We start from the raw sequence: 20471 nt of genomic DNA on the forward strand, positions 1-20471 counted from the left end.
ACTCATCCTGCAGCCAGGTCCTTTGCTAGGAGCTTTAGCCACGTTACCTCATGTTAACCCTCACAAAATTCCTCAGAGGTTGGTATCATCTCACCCGTTTTACAGGTGAAGAAGGAGAGGGCCCAGGAGTAATTTCCTCAAGAGCTCACAGCAGTCAACTAGCCAGGGCTCTAAGAGAACCTTTCCAACGCCAGAGCCCCACCGCTATCCATCGCACCCGAAGATCCCCCTGTACTCTCTGACCAATTATGCATCCAGGCACCGTGCCGCAGCTAAGATCAAGAAAGGGAACTGCCACTGTGACTACTGCTAGTACTATTACTAACACACGGCCACCCTGACAGGCATTTGCCTGTCTTCTTTGACTTATAATTATTCACACTCTGTCTTTCCCCCTAATACATAGAGTCCTCTGATGGGAATTGTCAAAGTCATTTTGTTCTTCCCTCATGGTGCCTAGAATAGCTCTGCAGCCAAGAAACTGTGGTGAAGCGGAACAGAACTAGACAGGCCCTACTGGTTCTGGGACAGTTTGGGATATGGCTCCTCCTACAGGTCTCAAATAGCTCAGCGATTAGCTTTGGCTCTGTTGACAGCCATGCTACCATTTCACTAATGCGCCGCGGGGGCAGCATCTGATATGGCTCCCCATGCTCCTCCTTCCTGGTATCACGCCCTTGTGTAATCCTCTCCCCTTGCGTGTGGGCTCTAGCGAGTGACTTGCTTCTAATGAATAGAGGAGGGCAAAGGGACGGGATGTCATTTCTGTGAATTGGTTACAGAAGATTGTGACTTCCTCCTTGCAAGTGCTCTCTCTGGCTCTTCTTGGGTGCTTTTCCCTGATGGAGAAAGCCAGAGAGGCCCATGTGACTAGAAACTGAGGACAACCTCTAGCCAACCACCGGCAAGGAACTGATGTCCTTGGTCCAGCAGCCCTCACAGAACTGAATCCTGGCCCAGACTGCACTAGCGAGCCTTCAGATGAGATGGCAACCCTTGCCAACACCATGAATGCAGCCTTAGGAGAGATGCTGACACAGAAGATCCAGTGAAGCCACGCCTGGACTCCAAACCCTAATGAAACTGTGAGGTAATAAATGTGGATTGGGTTAAGCCACTAAATTTTGGGGTAATTTGTTACACAGTAATCAATAATGAATATATATACCAACTACGTAATGTTTTGTTTCTTTTTTTTTTGCAGAGGAGGATTTGCCCTAAGCTAACATCTGTTGGCAATCTTCCTCTTTTTTTTCCTCCCCAAAGCCCCAGTGCATGGTTGTATATCCTAGTTGTAAGTCCTTCTAGTTCTTCTATGTGAGTCGCCACCACAGCATGGCAACTGACAGATGGGTGGTGTGGTTCTGTAACCAGGAAGCAAACCCAGGCTGCCAAAGTGATGAGAGAGCCGAACTTTAACCTCTAGGCCATCAGGGCTGGCTCTGTAATGTTTTCAGGGAGAAAGGTCTAGTCCCATTATGCATCAGAAGACAAACTGTATTTTAATTTTTTCATTTTTATTTTTGCTTAGGAAGATTAGCCCTGGGCTAACATCTGTGCCAACCTTCCTCTATTTTATATGTGGGTCGCCGCCACAGCATGGCTGATGAATGGTGTGCTAGGTTGGCGCCTGGGATCTGAATCCATGAACCCAGGCTGCTGAAGCGGAGTGGTTAAGTGAACTTAACTTCTGGGCCACAGGGCCAGCCCCCAAACTGTATTTTTAGAATGACTCTTTGGGAATGGTGTGGTGACTAAGAAGCATTTATAACTAAACACATAGTATCTCTTCTGTTGTTATAACTGAAAAACATGCAGTATAGAACTCACAAACTGTATTGTCTCGTTAACTTCCTCACTCGAGGAGGCTTGATTTCCGGCTTTTCCACAGCTGGTTGGGTAGTTTCCACACGTATAGGAATAGGACTCCTGGAGACACACCAAAACACAGAACAACACCAACAAAAAGGCTTAGAATCTTGTTTTGGCCATAGGGAGTGCCTTATCAGTTAATTTATATCTTGATAACATTGATAGTCAAGGTGTCCATTTTTTCTCCTCTTCACTCTACTTATTAAATACAATTATTAAAAATACCATAGAAAATCCAAAAACAAAAAATAATTAAACAATCATAGAGAAGAAATTATAGCAAGTGGGAACTAAACATAGCTGGGGTACCACGTAAAATTTCCCTGCCAAAAACACCCACCTCCAATATCAGGGTTTGGTTTATGGGCAGGTTTTGCGAGTAAAATGAATAAAGAAAAACCTGTGGATAACCGATTTTTACTTACAAGTAATCTGGTAGCTATTTTGTTTTAAACACAGCATGAATGTGTTAAAAAAAAAAAAAGATAAAGAACGAGAGAGTATTTAACGTGAAAAATGCAAAATCAGAAGACCTTCAAGACTTGCTCTAAAATGTTTTAATTCTCCATACAAGTGAAAATGTTAAAATTGTTTCACTTTTACATTTCCTCAAGAAATTATGCCAGCTAACCAATGGGCCCTACTCAGAACAGTGATTTTAAGGAAAAGCTTTCACACATTTGTGTAGTGGGTCATGACTAATTTCACTCAAAAAAACAGAAATGCCTTCTGGGGTCAAAGGGCATCAAAATAAGTTGAGGTGATCAGCAAGGGACCTCTCACAAGTCAATGAACATGTCCGGGCCTCCATTTCTCTTCTGCTCAGTGCCTAATATGGTGATAGGTATGTGGCCAGTGCCTGATACATGTTTGTTGAATAAACACGTGAATGAGCAAATAAAGAATTGGGGTCAATGTATTCCAGGTTCATGATTTCCTTAAACCAGGATCCCAGAGTCAACTGAACGTAGTCCCCGGAAGAAGGCACGGTCTCGTAGGGGACCACATAACTTTGCTCGGGTGGAATGGTTGGTATCTGGAGAGCTTAATGGAGCTTACACTTAACCAGCTGGAGGGACGACTTCCAAGGTGGGAGACCGAGTGGAGACCTGGCAGAATGCAAGGCACCAGAACTACTGATGGGTAAGGTCCCAGGAGAAGAGCAGGCGATTGAGACCAGAGCGGGAAGCAGGGCCAGGTCATGAGGGGCCTCAGGCTGGGGTGTTTACACTGGAGGCAATGGCAGTCACCAAAGGTTTCAGGCAAGGAAGTGGCATAGTCAGACTTGCATTTTAGAATGGTCCTTAGAACAACAAAGAGGATGCTGGCGAAAGGAGGCCAGCCGGGAGCCTCTCAGAAGACTGTCGCAGGAGTTGTCCAGGAAGAGAGATGGTAAGGACTTGAGGTAGGGTGGGGTTAGGGTCATGGAGAGGAGAGGATGATGTGAGAAATAATATGAAAGTCAAATTGGCAGGACTTGGTGACCAATTAGATGAGGGAGTGAAGTAGGAGAGAGTCAAGGATTCCCAGGTGTCAGGTCTGGCTAACAGGTAGGTAATAAGGCCATTACCCCAAACTGGAAAGTAAGTGAAGGGATGGTGTGTTAGGGTGGGAAGAGATGAGCTGGAGTTTTGAAAAGTCCAGGAGGCAGCTGGGTACGTGCCTCTGGAGTAAGACAAATTTATACCAAGAACATGGAATGGGCATCATAAGATGACATAGAGAAATATTTGTTTTTATTTTTAGCATCAAGTATAAGAATTCCCCAAAACAGTGGTTCCTGGATCACCCGGGGTGCTTGCTGAAATTCTGATTCTTGTCCCCACTGCCCCCCACCCCCTTGAAAGGATCTGAAAGGTCTGGAGTAGGACCCAACAGTCTGTGTTTTTAACAACAGATTGATCAGTGACTCTTGAACTCATTTTAGGAAACACTACCCTAGGGAGACCCTGCCAGTGTGAGCAGACCCCCAAGGTGGTAACGGGGCCGCCATGATCCATAGGTTATTACTCACTTGGGCTGAGAGGAAAAGAGTTTCTGCTCTCAGAGGAGGCAGGTTTTCCTCTGGGTTTGGGGTGGTGGTAGGCTAGAAGCTTGAAAGGACATCTGTGGTTCTAACACTCTCAAGGACCTCAGTTTGAGGGGCATGTCAACAGACCGAGGAAAGGGTGATGAATTGAGCTACGACAGTGAGCAGAAGCCAGGTCGTAAAGGACCTCTCGTGCTCTGTTAAGGAGTCTGGGCTCCACTCTGAGAGCAAAGTGGGGCCTTTAAAGGACTTTAAGCAGGGGAACGACAAGGTCAGATCTACACACCTGAGAAGTAACTCAAAGTGATTTCTTTGTTGTAGTAACAGGTAGAAACGTTAAAACTGGGAATGAGCAGCATTTTTGAGGAATATAGGAAGTTGTTTCAGTCAGCCTTTTTCTATCCCTTCAGGCTCACATTCTCTTCAGTTTTCTTTTCTCTCCCTGACTTTCTTAGTAAATGCCCTCAGAGTAATGTTTCGAGGACAATGTTGATGATACAGAGAATATGTTTCCCCATTCAAACAAGAAGCAACAGACCTTACATTAGTGTCCTGAAGACTGGATTTCTTATTGATATTTACAAACGTTGATTCCTCCTTTCCAACCTGTTAAAGAAAACAGGCAGGTTAGTCAAAACTGAATACCTTGGCATGCAAAAATGTCTTCACTTCTCCTAAATTCAAAGCATTATAGAAATGTGAAGGTGGATCACAGAGGGAGTTCATGAAGTACCCAGTCAATAACAAATTTTCTCTAGTGTTTATGTAAGTTAACAAAAAAAATGTTTTCTTGAGTCATTCCCCATCATGGGAATTAAGAATTGTTCAGATGCAATCAATGCTTGTATTCATACTTTTATTGAGCACTGCTCTGTGCCAGCTCATGCTTGAATGAAAAAGGGGATCGTGTGGGAAAAACCAAACCCACGGTTTAATCCCCCACCTCACATTTTAGATCAGGAATAATAATCAGCTCTATGCTCACTACCACTCACAGCTTACAAAGGATTTTGGAATCTGTCTTTTCATGTCAGTGTGACAAGCCTGGGAGGACTCACATCATAGGATTTCGATAGAAGCCTTGTCCTCCTCCCTGTGGTGAGTCCCACAAAGAATGATGGGGGAAGAAGGGACACCCACTTGGCCACCACGTCTACTGAACACGCAGGAGGTCAATGGGAGATGCAGCAGTCTGCGGCCCTTACACCCATGACAAAATACAGTTACCCAATTAATAACTTGACATCAGTTAATAACTCTTTATATTAAAATCTCTGTTCACATAGATGTGGTTCCTGTCTCCCGACTGGACCCTGACTGACACGGCATGTCTCAATCCTAGAGTGCCTCTTTCTTCTATGTGGCTTTGAGGAAATCCCGTGACATGAAATCAAAGGAATGCACACGCTCCGCGCACCTGGGCGCTCGCTCGAGAGGCATTCTCCAGCTGGGCTTTCAAAATGTTACACTTCACGTGATCGGCCACAGGGGAAGGCAAAATCGGGGTCTGAAGAGTCTTCTCCGAAACTTTCTTTTCTTCAGCCTGTCACGAACCGAAATACACGCAACAGATTGTAAACAAAGAAGAAAACACATACATTAATTTTTCCCATCAGTCATAACTGCAAATAACACATAGACTTAAACACATAGACCAAGGCGATATCAACTCCTTCTATTTGTACGAATGCTTTTACTCTTTGCAAAGGATTCACCAGCATGTCCTCTCCCTCTTGTGGGAAGCAGGGAGAGGATGTATTAGGAAGCCCGTGAGCCAGAAGACTGGGGCAAGTTTCAAAGAGAAGAGGGTCGTGCGGAGTCATGCAACTAAAGCCAGTGGCCCAACCAGGACTGAAGCTTCCAGTTTCCGGCACCCCCATGCAGTGCTCTTTCCCCCATAACTCCTACCTCTTACATACCAACATTCAATTCTGAGACGCATTGGGTCAAGCAAAAGAACACAAAATCTTCATTGATATTTTACAATAAATCTTGCTGAATATTTGATTCTCAATGGGAAATTTCTACCTATGTTACCTCACGGTAGAGTGTCTCAGACTTCAATCATTTGGCACCACCTTTACTATTTTTGCCATTTCCCGTGTATTAACTGAATGGGTACCTATAATTGATATGATCCAGTTAAGGTGGATTACCCTGGGACTACCTATTTTAGACATGACCTAAGCAATAATATCTTTGAAATCATAGGGTTGGTGACTATTATATTCATTATAAAATACAGTATGATAATTACATCACTCCTAAAAATACTCATCCATATATATAACCTGAAATCATCTTTGATGGTACACACACCACACTCTAGGAAATAATGTCTTATTGTGAACCATGCCTATCGGGGCCATTGCATATCCCAGGGCTAATATGGGGCTCAGCATACCGCAGGTGTCAGTGAGTACCTACTGAATAAGCTTATAATGTATGTAGTTATCAGTAGAAGAGACGTGTGTTTAATAAGAAAGATACAAGACACAGGATCACTAAAAGTCACTTCAGTGATATCAGGACTGAATGTGGCATGTTAGCCTCAATGTACCAGGGCAAGAATAAAATGTTCTAGGGGCCTCAAATTCTGCAAGTTCCAAAATTAATCTCATCCAACCATTCACCCAGGGAGCACCTTGGTACACATAGTAGGAGTATTATAAAGTCCTAGAGGAAGAATAGGGCAACTGGCTGGTCAACATCATTTAATAAAGAAAAGAGGGCACAGAATGTGGTTTTCCAGGGGGACCTCCAAATGCATAGAGGAGCATTTGGTAGAACAAGCAGAATGCAGCAATTTCATGTGACAGCAAGATAAGCAGACAAAAGACCTGGATTTGAACCACAGCTCTTTCCTTTACTAGCACCATAAAAAAAAAAAAAAGATGATGATGGTGGTGATGATAAAAAGAAACATAATGCCAGGAGCTCACATTTACTGAGAGCTTACTATGGGCCTGGCATTGACAGAGCATTTCACATGCACATCTCATTGAATCCTCTCATTCAACCATCCCATTCGGAGGTAGATACTGTCACTCTCCCCATTTTACAGACAAGAACAAAGCAGAGAGATGGCAAGTCACTCGTCCAAGGTCACACAGAAAGTTTGCAGAAGAGCCAAGATTCACACCCAGGACTGCGCGACTTCAAAGCTAGAGCTCTTGACCACTCAGCCATACTGGCTCCCTTATCCTCTCTGGTCTCTATTTCTTTCTGCATAAGATTATCATGATGATCAAATGAGAAAAAAAGATATGAATGGCTTGTTCATGTTAGATTCTTAGATTCTAGATTCATATTAGAAAAGAAATATTACTAGAAAAGAGCATCAGATACGAGGACACTAACGATCCTAAACCATCAAGTTGGGTATAAAGAAAACAGACTCTTTGACTGGAATCGTTATCGTACAATACTTAGCATTCTCCAAAAAGCAAATTAAGTAATTTATTTCTTTTGAGATGTGACCTTTACAGTATAACTTTAGGATAATTTACCTTGTGTTTGTAAAACCTGTTACATTAAGATAATTGTTTAATACTAGCATGGATGTTTTCACTGGTGTATAAAGAGCAAATTTTTCAATTAGATTTAATTTTTTAGAATGATATGTTGAGATACAAAAATTAAATTGGTTCTAAAGCCCATTTGAGGTTTTTGAAAATTGCTTTAGGGGATATAGTCATACTGACAGTAATGACCAAAGACCGATTTTTAAAAAATTGAACACAGACAAAATAAGAAAATAATGAGAATTTAGCATCGATTTTCCCCTTGATTTTAGTAATTCTAAAATGCTTTTTGGACATAAAATTCAAATTGGTTTGTTCCTGTTCTGACAAAGCAGGAGCTACTATTCAGTCCTATGAATTGACTTAGGTAAAGACCAATATAAATTTTGGAAAATTTGAGTATCATTCTGTGAATATGTTTGCATAGAAGGCGTCTCTGTGAGAGAGAAACATCTGGATTACAGAAAGACCACAGTTCCAGCCTGGAGGATGGCTCCAAGAATGTTATGCTTTCTCTCTTTTGCATGACCATATTTGGTATTTTACATTCAATCTGAATTGTGGAAAGATGCCTTACTATTCAATATGGAAATACAGATTTCAAAATGTATAAATGAATGATAATTGGGTTTTGATATTATTATAGTTGGAAATAATCCCTCTGTTTGCAGATATCATTGGGGATAAAGAAATGATCAGATGCTTTTTAACAATTGTTTACACATTTGAAATTTGATGAGATTTAAATTCCTGTAATAATTTTGGGTAAAATTGTGGAATTGAGCAATGAAAATGTCAGCTCACCATTAAATCAAGAACAGGAACTTATCCAAACCTTAGAAGCATCAGAGGATTCTCCATCCTTGAGGCTGGAAAAAAACTTCCAAGCCATCAAAAACTTTGATTCTTCATTACGGTATCATGATATGTTGTGAGGGCTGCTGCAAGGCATGTTTTATTAACGATAAATCATAGTATGAAGTAATATACTTTGGTTATGTGTTGGGACAAAGTCAAGGTTATATGACATCACTCTAGCATACTTGCTTATCTGTTCGAGTGGAGGAGAAAAGAGGGGAGTTGAGTTACAGCCTGAGCTCCAGGGAAATGCTCAATAACTCATAGCTGTCTCAGCTATGCCTTAACCCAGAACAAGCCACCACTGTTGACGTTCCACCGATATTCACGGCAACTACAAATTACACAGAGCTTGTGAGTTCTCTGTTGCTATATGCTATACTGCCTTGCAAAATATTTTTGGATTTTGTCAAACTCTGGGTAAGCCCCTGTTAAAACCATTTATTGTGTGTATTGCAGAAGAAAAGTTGAAAATCAAGAAACTAAGAGACCAACCCAGGGGACACAGGATGTATTGGGTTGACTCCCCAGCCCCAATACCGCCTGCTCAATACAGATTTGTTGATTGAATGAATATAAGTACCGCCCAGCAAGAGGAATTTTTTCTAGCTGGCCATCAGCGAGGGTGGTATAGAAGAAAAAGTGGGCGAGTGGGGCCTTAAAGTTGGGGCCCATTAGTGATCAAAGGGACTTTAGGCTGCTCTCAGGGGGCATGGGGAGCGCAAGAGAGTGAGGGTCTTCTGAGAAATCCTGGAGGTCTAGTGTAGGCTAGAGGGCTGGCTGGAGTGGAGGAACAGCCCAGGGAGGAGGTGACCTTCCCAGGCTTGCCAGCGCGGGTAAGGAGAGAAGCTTCCTACTCCCTCTTATAAAGGGGCAAAGCTAAGCATCAGAGTGGAAGACATGCCCCAGGAGGGAAGAAGACTATTCCTTCATGGGTTTTTAAAATTAAAATGTGTCCAATAGTACAACTAGGGGCGATTTTGTCCTTCAGGGGACATGTGGCAATGTCTGGAGACAATTTCAGTTGTCATAACCAGATGGGGGGCGGTGCTACTTGCATCCAGTTCAGAGCTCAGGGATGCTGCAAAACATCTCACAACGCACAGGACAGTCCACCACCCCAAAAAAGAATTATCAGCCCCAAATGTCACTAGCGCTGAATTTGAGAAATCCTGGTGTAGAAAATGAAGAAGCATTCTGGAGTTCAAAGGGCACTGGACTGGGAGTCAGGAGCCCAAGGATTCAGCCCCAGCTGCGTGACCTTGAGAAAGTCATTTCCCTTCTTCTGGTCTCAGACAGTGAGACGGTGGAACTAACTCACAGATCAAACCCAGCGCCAGCATTCTACAGTTCTAAGGTAAACGCTGGCTTTCATAAGGCTGCCAGTTTGGACCTAAGAACGGGCCTAGTCAAAAGAGAGCTTGGCTTCTGCCCTGTCTGTCCCTCTTTCCTTCACTCCCTCCTTTCAATCCTTCCCTCCTTCCATCAGCAAACAGTCACTAAACATCTACTGTGTGCCAGGCACTGTCAGAGAGGGACAGAAGGCCCCATGGACTGAACTGTGTCCCCCTCATTCCTAGTTTGAAGGCCTAGCCTCCAATGGGATGGTATTTGGAGATGGGGCCTTTGAGAAGTAATTAGATTTAGATGAGGTCATGGGGTGGGTCCCTCATGATGGAATTAGTAGCTTTATATGAAAAAGAACAAAGAAAGATTCTCTGTCCCAGTAAGCGGGGATGCAGCAAGAAGGCGGCCATCTGCAAGCCAGGAAGAGAGCCCTCACTAGGGAGCCAAATCAGCTGGCACCTTGATGTTGGACTTCTCAGCCTCCAGAACCGTGAGAAATGAGTATTTGTTGTTTAAGCCGCCTGGTCTACGGTATATTGTTATGGCAGCCTGAGCAGACTCATACAGAGGGGTAAAAATGGAAGGAGATAAATGTGGATCCTTCTCTCATGAAACTTTCAATTAGAAGGAGGGAGAGACCACTGACAGGCAGATCCAGCCTGTGGGCCTCAGTACTGAGGGCAACGCCTAATGCTGTAATTCACCCGAGAAGAATGTGAGGGACTCTTTGCTCCTAAGAGACACGCTGAGCAGATATGTCAGGAGAGACTGGGTAGAAATCCCTCCAAGACAAAGGCACACGATTTAGGAGGCAGGCCAGGGTAGTAATCCGAGTTTTGATGCCAGCCCCAGGTCCATCGCCCAGCTCTGGTCCTCGGCACCTTATTGATGTTGATGTGCAGAGCAGGCCAGGGTCCAGCAGCCTTCACAGTTTCCAGTTCCAGCTTCTTTAGATGGGTAGCGGCTTCGCTGAACAGGGCAGGAGCTCCTGGACTCAGTTCTACAAGCGGCCAAGGGGAATGAATAAGGAAAGATTGAAAGAACAGAGAGATACAGGTGATAGAAGATGCTTGCCAGAGCCTGACCCCGAGTGCCCTTTCTGCCTGCCTTCTCCTCCCACAGCTTGACCCTCTCAAATATATGCTAACTGACTGGATGTGAGAACATGTAAGGTCAAGGTTTCAAGGTCGAACTCCCCGATCTATGAACTGGGTGGCTTTGGGCAAGTCACTTTACCTCTCTGAGCCTCTGAGCCATTTAAAAATGAAAATAAAATTACTTGCCTTGTAAGGTTGCTGTGAATATTAAGTGAGGCCATTCATGTACAAATGCTTTATTAATGGGAAAGCACTATACAAGCTGGAAAGATGAATGTTGAGGCTAACAGGCATAGGAATGTGCCCTTAAAAACCATGCTATATTTGTGAAATCAAACTCATTGATTTTGATTTCTGGCTACTCTGGATTAGTTAGCCACCCCTCCTCTCACTAGCTCGTATTTACCATTAATATATTAAATATTCATTAAATATTAAACACTCATTACATAGTAAAGTTTGTGCCATGTCTTGTTAGCAGTTGGGATCTGGGGAGCTGGAATAAAGAGATGAACGAGACAATTTTCGTCTAGTTGGAGAGACAGACAGACATGTGCAGATACTCCAAATAAGTCATAAAAAGATTATTTAATTACTATAGGAGCATGAAGGAAGGCACCCCAAAGCTGGGGCTCACAGAGGGGTATTAGAGAAAGTATCACTGACAACATGTGAGCTGGTTCCTGAAGGATGTGTAGGAGTTCACCAGGGTGGAGAAAAGCACTGCAGGCAGAAGGAACAGCAGGTGCAAAGGACGGAGGTGGGACACAGCACAGTATTTGGTGAAAGGAGAGTATTTCCATGTGGCTAGAGTGTTCCGAGGAGTGGGGTGGGGAGGCTGGAGACCTGGGCAGGCGCCAGGCTGTGAAGGCTGTGTGTGGTCATGCTCAGAAGTGTGGGTTTTATCCCAGGACAGTGAAGAACTGTGGAAAGGTCTTAAGGCATTGATTGGGTCAGAGCTATCTGGTGAGAGCTCTTCCTTTCGCAGCTACAATACGGCCATTGTGCTGGCGCGGTGCCCCTTGGGGGCTGTTACAGTTATCCAGTTACAAAAGGATGAGCTGTGGCCTAGGGCAAGGGCCGTGTAGATAGCGACTAGGGCAGAGTTCTGATTCTTCAAAACCAAGTTCGTGATGAGTTCCCATTTCTGGCTCAGCCAACCCAGAATTGTTCCCCGTGGCTTACATGTGAAGGCTCATTGGCTCACGCTTTCACCAGCTCAAAGACTCATGAAATGTCAGAGCTGGAAGCTTCCTGGCCATCATCTCGACACCTTCTACCCCATTTCATAGATGAGAAAACTGAGGCTCCAACGGGGACTTGGCTTAACAATGAGAATTAGCATCGAAGCCTTTTGACTCTGGCCTCGACTTCAGTGCTTTTTCAAACCATATATGATAAAGAACTGGTTCCTTCCCCCTAGTCTGTCACAGCCCAATTCTTTAGTAAAATATAATAAAAGTGAATTTTTAGAAAAATAAAAATAATAGACATACAAAATCCAAGCCCACATTTTTAATTAGTTTTCACAGATAGAAAATCACCATCATATTGCTAAAAATGTTTCCAACTGCTAACTCTCTCTTTCCATAACTTCTCTCACTGGGACCTGTAACTGTGCACTGGATCTACCTGACGTCACCTTGCTGTCAGAAGAGGGACGTCAGAAACGGGACAGAGTCAGTTTTCCTGTAATTAGGAAAGTACAGAGTCTAGCCACCTCACTCCCCTCTTGCTCTTTGCCATTGCTTTGAGCCCGTGCTGGATACCATGGAAGCAGAGATCTGCTAAGGCATGAGGTGGAGAGAGGGTCGCCACATGGTAATGAAATCAGAGATTCCTGGTAAACCATAATCCCCGAGTAGCTCCTGCCTAAATGCACAAGGCTCCTGTCTGCTCTTGCCCAGACCTGGTGACCCAGCACCATATTCCCACCGTTCCAGGCTGCACTGAAAGGGTCTGCCTTGAAGATCTAGGGAAGCCCGCCAGGCCCTGTAGCATCGCTGCCCCTCCCCACCCCCACCCCCTGCACCCCTACTCACTCGTAAGGGATTTACTGCTAGAGTTTGGGGACCTCAAAGGCCCCTCCTTGTTCTCCAGGGTCAGCGAGAGGCCATAGTTTGGATGGTGCTGGTGCTGGTGATGGTGGTGGTGGTGCCTTCCCGAAGCTTTGGTAGTGAACGGTGTGCCCCCGTTCTCCTCGATGCCAAAAGGCAGCCGGTCCGAGCTGCTGAGCCCTGGGGAAGGGAGCGGGTAGCTGTGGAGGGCGTCAAAGTCGGGATTTAGAAAAGCAAAGAGCCTTGATATTCCTGAGTGTACTTTAAAAGATGTTCTCTAAGCATTAAAAACCAAGAGAAATAGGTTCAACAGATTGATCCACAGGGTTATGGTCGAACAGGACACAATGGTAACACTGCGCTCAAAGGAAAAGCAGAAAGTCAAAATTTACATAGAGCAGAGACTTTAAGCCTTAAAAAATTCTTAACTTTGAAATTAAATAATTTCTATTAAAAAAAGACATTCTGTCAACAGGAGGAAGAAATATAAAGCAATCATAAAAAAAATAATTTGTTAACCATCCTACGACAAGATCATGATACAAACTAGAAGTCTCGGAGTTACTGTCTCTTCCTCTCCATCACCCCCGCCACGCTGAAAGCGCCTGTTAATTTCACTGTTACGACGTCTTTTAATTCCAGTTGCTCCTTTCTGTTTCTACCAATATTAACGCTGTTTGAAGCCCATGTCACCTTCCACTTAGACTCCTGAAACAGACTCCTAACAGCTCTTCCTGCCTCGACTCTCTCCTGCACCCCATCTTCCACTGAGCAGCAGCCAGGGTGCTGTTCTGACTGCGTTCCAGAGCACGGCACTCCTCGCTTCAGGAGCTGGAAAACCTCTCCATTACTAGGGATTCTTAACCATTTGAAGACAGAGACCCCTTTGGAAATCTGATGAAAACCATGGAGCTTCCCTGCAGAAAAAGGCACCAAGATGCAATACTCCACACTCAATTTCAGGCCCTTTACAGGCCCTCTGGGGACTAACGTTAAGAGCCCAGGATTGCAGGAGAAAATCCAAATTCCTTTACGTGTCACTCAGCGCCCTCCGTGATCTTGTCCCATTCTCTTCTCAGCTCACCTCCTGCTATATTCTTCTCTACACCATAAGTCCTTCTGATCCTGGTGCCTTTCACCTCCTTCTGCCCCCTGGAGTCCTTCCACATCCCTCAACCCAGCAAAAACACCCTTTCCTCCAAGAAGCCTTCCAGCCTTTAAGACTCAGATTACAGGTCTTCTCCTCACCCTCTGTTGCACAACTAACCCTCTCTCTGCACATTCCTGCAGACCAGATTTCTACGGCCTACTCCTTTGCTCTGCCTTCAAGGAGCTCACATCCCAGTGCGGAAAACTCTGTGATGTAGTCAGTTACACTCACACTAGAACAGCTGCTAAGGGAGCACAGAGGGGAGGCAACTAGTTCTGGGAGACGTGAAGACGTCACGGAAGGCGTCATAAGGGAGGGAGCATTCGGGGGAGACAGCCAAGCTTTGGTGGACATTCTTGAAACAGAATCCTCTTTCTTACAAGAAACCCCATTCCTTGTGTTTGTATGAGGTTGATACTTCCCCCAAGAGGGGGCCTGAGACTCAAGCCTGGCCAGAGTTCTCCATCCTTCTAGGCGGAGTGATTTATTCTGGGATGCGACCTGATTAGGGACAGAATTTCCTCTAAGGTTTAACACACGGAAACTGAGAGGGTCTCTGTTCCTTTTTGAGAGCTAAGCAGGGCCTTATTGCAACTTTTGTGGGCCCTAAGTACTTTTGCTTTCATCTCCTCTCTAGAAAAAAATACATGAAAAATTCTATTTTATGACTGTTTGTATAAAAATGAATATATTAATATCATATATTAAACTATGTTCTTCAGCTAAAAAAAATTCGTTTAAAGAAGTTTTTTCTTCTAAAACATTTTTGTGGGCCCCTAAGAGCACTGTGGGCCCAAGGCACTGGGTCTACTATGCTTAAAGGACAAGTTGGCTCGGGCTATAAGGATGATATAAATTAAGGCTACTTGTGACTATCTTCCCTGGACACAAAAAAGAAGTATCTGTGAGAATGAGGCCCAATGTGCACAGGGAGACAAGAAAAGCAGAGGTTAAGGGTAGATGAAGAGAAAGAAAAACCCTAATGGTATCACTTGAGCTCCTGGTTACAGCTATGCCTGAAGCTGGTTCTGCCATGGAACTTCTCAATTACAAGGCTCAATAAATTTTTTTTCTGATTTATTTATTCATTTATTTTTGCTTGACATAGTTGGGTTTCTCCCATTTGTCACCTGCACAATCTAAATCAGTGGAGGCATGTTACTTTGTTGTTTTTTGCGGAACTTCTTTCAAATGAAAAGGTAGAAATGGCTCTTATAGGCCTAAGAAATAGTAAGAGCAAAGGAATGGTGGTTGAAATAGCAGGAGGCTGGAGGAGAGGGAATGAGGAGCAAAGTAGCAGGAGGCGAGGCTAAGAAGTCAAGCTAGGGCCACTTATGAAGAGTTAAGCATGCCAGGTTATCTTGAGGGCAGAAGGCACCCTGGAAAGGGTTTAAGTGAGGGCATGACATGATTGGAGTGACAGTGTAGAAAGTTCCTACGGAGTGCTGTGGAGAGGTTGGTCTGCTGGGAGAGAGACTCCAGTCTCTCCTTTAGAAGAGTGCGACAGGACAGGGCCCGGACTAACTCAATGGACGGACTGAGGTGAGAGTCCCTCTGGGATATTTCTGAAGCAGCGTGAGCAAGGCTTCCAGGCCTGACGCTTGGGGCACTGGGGAAAGGAGGGCTGGAGGAGGGTTCCACTGCGGATGCAGGATACATCCCAGAAGAAATGGCACTGGGTGCCCCCCATGAGCTGGGGCTCTGGTCCACCCAGCCTGGCTCAGGACAGTCTTACATTTTGTGAGTGTGTAAGGATATGGAAGAAGGTGTGATGTTGGCTCCTGGAGGTCACAGTCCAGCCTCACCTCCCCAACCTGAAACACAACCCAGGGGATCCACCCTCCCCGTGGGGGCAGCAGAAAGTGCACTGACTTGTAGCTGAAACACCTGGTTTCTAGTCTTAGTTCTGCCCCAACTTTGTGGTGGAACCTTGGACAGTTGCTCTGGGCCTCAGTTTCCTCCTCTGTAACATGAGGTGGGTCAGGCGATTTCCGGGTGCATTTCCAGGTCTGACACTCATCCTTTCCCCCAACTATTTATTCAGTACTTGCTCTGCTCCAGGCACTGTGCTGCTATTTTACCTAAAATACCCTCTTTTATAGAGGTAGAGATCTTTGCTTGGCACATGGTAGGTGCTCCATAAATATCTGATGGAAGGAAGGAAGGAAGGAAGGAAGGAAGGAAGGAAGGAAGGAAGGAAAAGAAGCCAGGACAGAAGGAGGGATGAAGGGAGGAGGGCAGGAAGAGGGAGGGAGTGAGGGAGGGGGAAAAGGATTAATCAAACTGTGGAGCTGGGATTTGACAGCAGCTCTGTGGACTCTAAAGCCTGCTGGCATCATTTTCCTGTCTCTCAAACATGTTGAAAGTAATATCTGTCCTAAGGAGGCACAGCCACTGGGAGCTCAGAACAGAGAAAATTCCCTTTAGCCTGGAAGGATGAGAGGGGCCTTACAACTTAAGGCTCGTCCTCCACCCTGCCCTTCTTGCTCACTGCTGCCAGCCTATTAAAGCTCTGAACGGGCGCTGTGCTCATCTAGGCAGCAGGGACAAGTCAGAGAAACATTGCAAGGAAGACAGTGACAGGATGGGGGCACGGGCAGGATTTGAGAAAGGGAGGACACAGATACAGAGGGGTCAGAAAACTCCAAATTTTTTTAGCTTGGAAGACAGGCAAATGGCATGGCCTTAATAGAAAAAAAAGAGGTGGAGAGTGAGGGCTGCCTGGAGAAGGGAAAACTATGGTTGAGCCTCAAATGGGTTACACTGAATGAGGGAATGAACACCCAGGGGGAAAGATGTCCCATAGTAGAGATCTGGTGGTAAACATCCAGGGCTGGAGGCAGAGCTGGAAACCTTTGAGTAAGAATTTCTGAGGAATAGCAAATAGACATCATCTCTCATGCCAACTCCAACTGATTCTCTCTGGTTGGAAAGCAAGATCAAGGATACTGAAGTTGTGCCCAGCTCAGGAGGAAAGAGCACTGTGATTGATTAGTGATGTCTGCCACGACTTGGAATGGAGCAGTGGTATCATATACACGTCTTTCCAAGTTAAAGCTATGTGGTTTTTTCCAAGCTCACAGATAGAGAGAACAGACTGGCGGTTGGCAGAGGCAGGGGGCGGGGTGGGCAAAATAAGTGAAGGGAATCAAAAGATACAAACTTCTGGTTGTAAAATTAAGTCACGGGGATGGAACGTACAGCATGGTGACTATAGTTAACAATAGTGTATTGCATATTTGAGGGTTGCTGAGAGTGGATCTTAAGAGTTCCTGCTACAACAAAAAAATTCTTTTTGTAACCATGTACAGTGACAGATGTTAACTGGACCTATTGTGGTGATCATTTCACAATGTATACAAATATCGAATCATCATGTTGTACACCTGAAACAAATACGTTATATGTCAATTTTGCCTCAATAAAAAAAATGCATGTTGCTTTTTATTTCAAGGAAACACAGAGTGAAAATTTAAACAGGAAAAATATGTATATATGTAGGGAGTGATAAATTGTGTTTAATAACATGTCAAATAAAGTAGGCATGTGTGACTTTCATCTTACAGCTACTGAAACAGAAGACTGAGAAAGATAAATGGGAAGAGAAAGAGATGAGGGTCAGGGAAGCTGCCTGAAACTTATGAGGGGAGGGGTCACTAGAAGAAGGGTCCTAGGCAGGCAGTGGAATGACCTGGGAGCGTCCTCAGCTCATACACACTGCAGACCACCCTGAAGATCCTAATTCATGGAGAAGTTTTGTGAGGTTTGGGTCTGTCAAGGAAACCACTGCTCATGGCCTCCTAGACCGTTCCCTGAGAACTCCAGGGGGCGCCATTCACATCGACTGTGATGTACATGGCGCCCACTAGAGTTGTGTATCTGTCCTGTTCACAGGAACCTCAGAGGAGGTCAAGTCCACCCCAGAGGGTCCAGCAACACTCAGTAGCCCAAGAGCCTCAGGACCCATTGGCTAAGTTTCAGGAGATGAGGCCAGCTCCCTGCTCACCATCAGCAGAGACTGAGGTTCATGAGGCTTCTGGCATTCTGGAAAGGAGGTCACAAGTCCTGGTTTTCAGAGGGTGATGGAGAGGGGGTATGTAGGCTTCAGCCTCTGCTTCCATGAGCCAGCAGTTGAGAAGGAGTGTGGCGTGGAAGAAGGGGCTGCTCGGGGCCCAGCGCCATGCTAGGCACATCAGCGTTTAATGTTTACAGTCACCCTGCCAGGAAGCTGCCGGTGCCTCACTTTACACTGGGGCTTAGCGAAGGTGAGTAATGCGCTCTGTTAGTAAACGTGAAGTGAGAAGTCGAACCAGATCTAATTTATTCTCCTCCCTTCTCTCAGGGGAAGACCCCACTCCCATTCTACCTCCAACTCCAGAGAAGTTAGTGTTCCTACTGGCTCGTGTCACATGGGACTTTGTTGACTATATTGGGGTGGGCCCAGCTCTGCAGACACAGCGGCACAGCAGTGAGGCTGGGGTACTCCTCCAGCCCGCGCAATCCCACAGGCAGTCCCAACCAGAGCCTCTCCCCTCCCTGACCTGAGATGCCAGCAGGACAAACGCACGGTGCTCAACCAAAATGCGGTTCATACTGAATAACAGTATAGTTATCCAGAACTTATTATAACATAATAATAATATTATACTAATTATACTAACTACAATAGTATACTAATTATTATAATAGGGGTATAATTATTGAGAATAATGCTCCAGAATCTCCCGCCAGAACTGTGATCAGGGCAGGGCAGGCACGGACGAGGGTCCTGAGCTGGAACACAGAACTTACAGGGCTGTCTCTGAAACACAAGCCAGCACGATCAAGGTGCTCTGCGGAGCCAATCACACACTCCACAGCTCAGCCAAGTTCTGAGTGACATGGGCTTGGGGGAGCAGCCCTGGGGATCTAACCCTAAATAAGAAATTACAGAATTGTAGAAACAGAGCCCCCCAGACAGCAACAAACCTAGATGAATACTAAAATCACCAGGGAACCCCCCCCACACACACATTCTGGTGAGAATGCAAAATGGTGCAGCCGCTTTGGAAAATAGCCTGGCAGTTCCTCAAAAAGGTTAAACATAGAGTGATCATACGAGCCAGCAATTCCACTCCTGGGTATATGCCCAAGAGAAATGAAAACACGTCCATGCAAAAACTTATATGTGAATATTCATAGTAGTATTATTCACAATAGCCAAAAAGTAGAAACAAACTAAATGTCCATCAACTGATGAATGGGTAAATAAAATGTGGTCTACCCACACAACAGACGATTATTCAGCCACAAAATGGAATGGAATATTGATCCACGCTACAACATGAATGAACCTTGAAAACATTATGCTAAGTGAAAGCAATCAGACACAAAAGGCCACACGTTGTATGATTCCATTTATACGAAACGTTCAGAACAGGCAAATCCATAGAGATAGAAAGTAGATTAGTGGTTACCTAGGACAAGGGAGGATGGGGGGAAATGGGGAATGACTGCTAATCGGTACGGGGGCTCCTTTAGGAGAGGTGGAAATATTCTAAAAAATGATTGTAGTGATGATTGCACAACTTTGTGAAAATACTAAAAACCATTGAGTTGTACAATTTAAATGTGTGAATTGTACAGTATGTGCTCTATATCTTAACAAAGCTGATTTTAAAAATCACCAGGAGAGACTTTGAAAAATATCAACGTCCAGGCCCATCCCCAGATCAGTTATACTACATCATCTCTCTCTAAATCCATTGTGCAGCCAGGGCTGAGAACCTCTGCCCTGGTCCGACCTCCCCACTCTGCATATGGGGAAACGGGGGCCCAGTGAGGGGGTGAGGTGGCCAGGTCACACGACGGGTAAGTGGCTGAGCCTGGGACACAATCCAGGACTCCCGCCTCTCTGCTTGCTGTCTCATCTGCCACATCTTCCCATCTGCCACGGCTTCTATTTAAGGCAGCAAATGCACTCATGGGGAAAATCTCAAGACCTCCTCAGAACCCCACTGCTCGGGACATCCTTGTGTACACACCTTGTCCTCCCAACCACACAATAAACTCGGTAGGAACAGAGACTGTCATGTCACATGTTTTTGTGTCCTCCATCAGGCTAAGAAAAGTGCTAGGTACATAGCAGACGCTCAACTAATGCATTCCATAAATATCTGAGTCCCAACTCTTGTTCCTAGCACTGTGCTAGGCACCAGGGGGAAAAGACAAGTGAGAGGTGGTCTTCGCCCTCAAGGAGCTCACTGCTGAGTAGCAGGTCCAGGCAGTGTGATAGGTGCTTGGATAAGGGTAAGCGGAGGAGGGCGTAACGCAGCCTGGGGGGGAGCCAACAGGAAGAGGACTAAATGTGAATATTGTAACGGTAAGTTCTCATTTTTTTTTTTCTGAAATGGAGAACGAGCTGTCCCAACATCACCAAAGGAGTAATTCATCCTTGCCCTACTAACTTGAAATGCCACCTTCTACATGCGCCAGCCACTTTCCTGAGTGCACTCAGATCCAGTCTCCGCCCTGCCCTGACCTGCCCTGTTTCCAGGG

General features: G+C 45.1%; 1 protein-coding gene across 14 annotated transcripts in view; it reads right to left on the bottom strand.

Moving 5' to 3' along the window:
• EPB41L4B (erythrocyte membrane protein band 4.1 like 4B) overlaps positions 1-20471 on the bottom strand; it is a 130387-nt gene that overhangs the window by 25363 nt on the left and 84553 nt on the right. For all 14 annotated transcript variants that reach the window (XM_070251269.1, XM_070251267.1, XM_070251273.1 and 11 more), the window contains 5 exons: positions 12770-12984; positions 10512-10630; positions 5319-5444; positions 4440-4507; positions 1831-1929 (listed from right to left, as the gene is read on the bottom strand). In XM_070251269.1, coding sequence (XP_070107370.1) covers positions 1831-1929; positions 4440-4507; positions 5319-5444; positions 10512-10630; positions 12770-12984 — 627 coding nt within the window. The remainder of the gene's footprint in view (positions 1-1830; positions 1930-4439; positions 4508-5318; positions 5445-10511; positions 10631-12769; positions 12985-20471) is intronic.

This window comes from Equus caballus, chromosome 25, assembly GCF_041296265.1.
Source record: "Equus caballus isolate H_3958 breed thoroughbred chromosome 25, TB-T2T, whole genome shotgun sequence".
Lineage (NCBI taxonomy): Eukaryota > Metazoa > Chordata > Mammalia > Perissodactyla > Equidae > Equus > Equus caballus.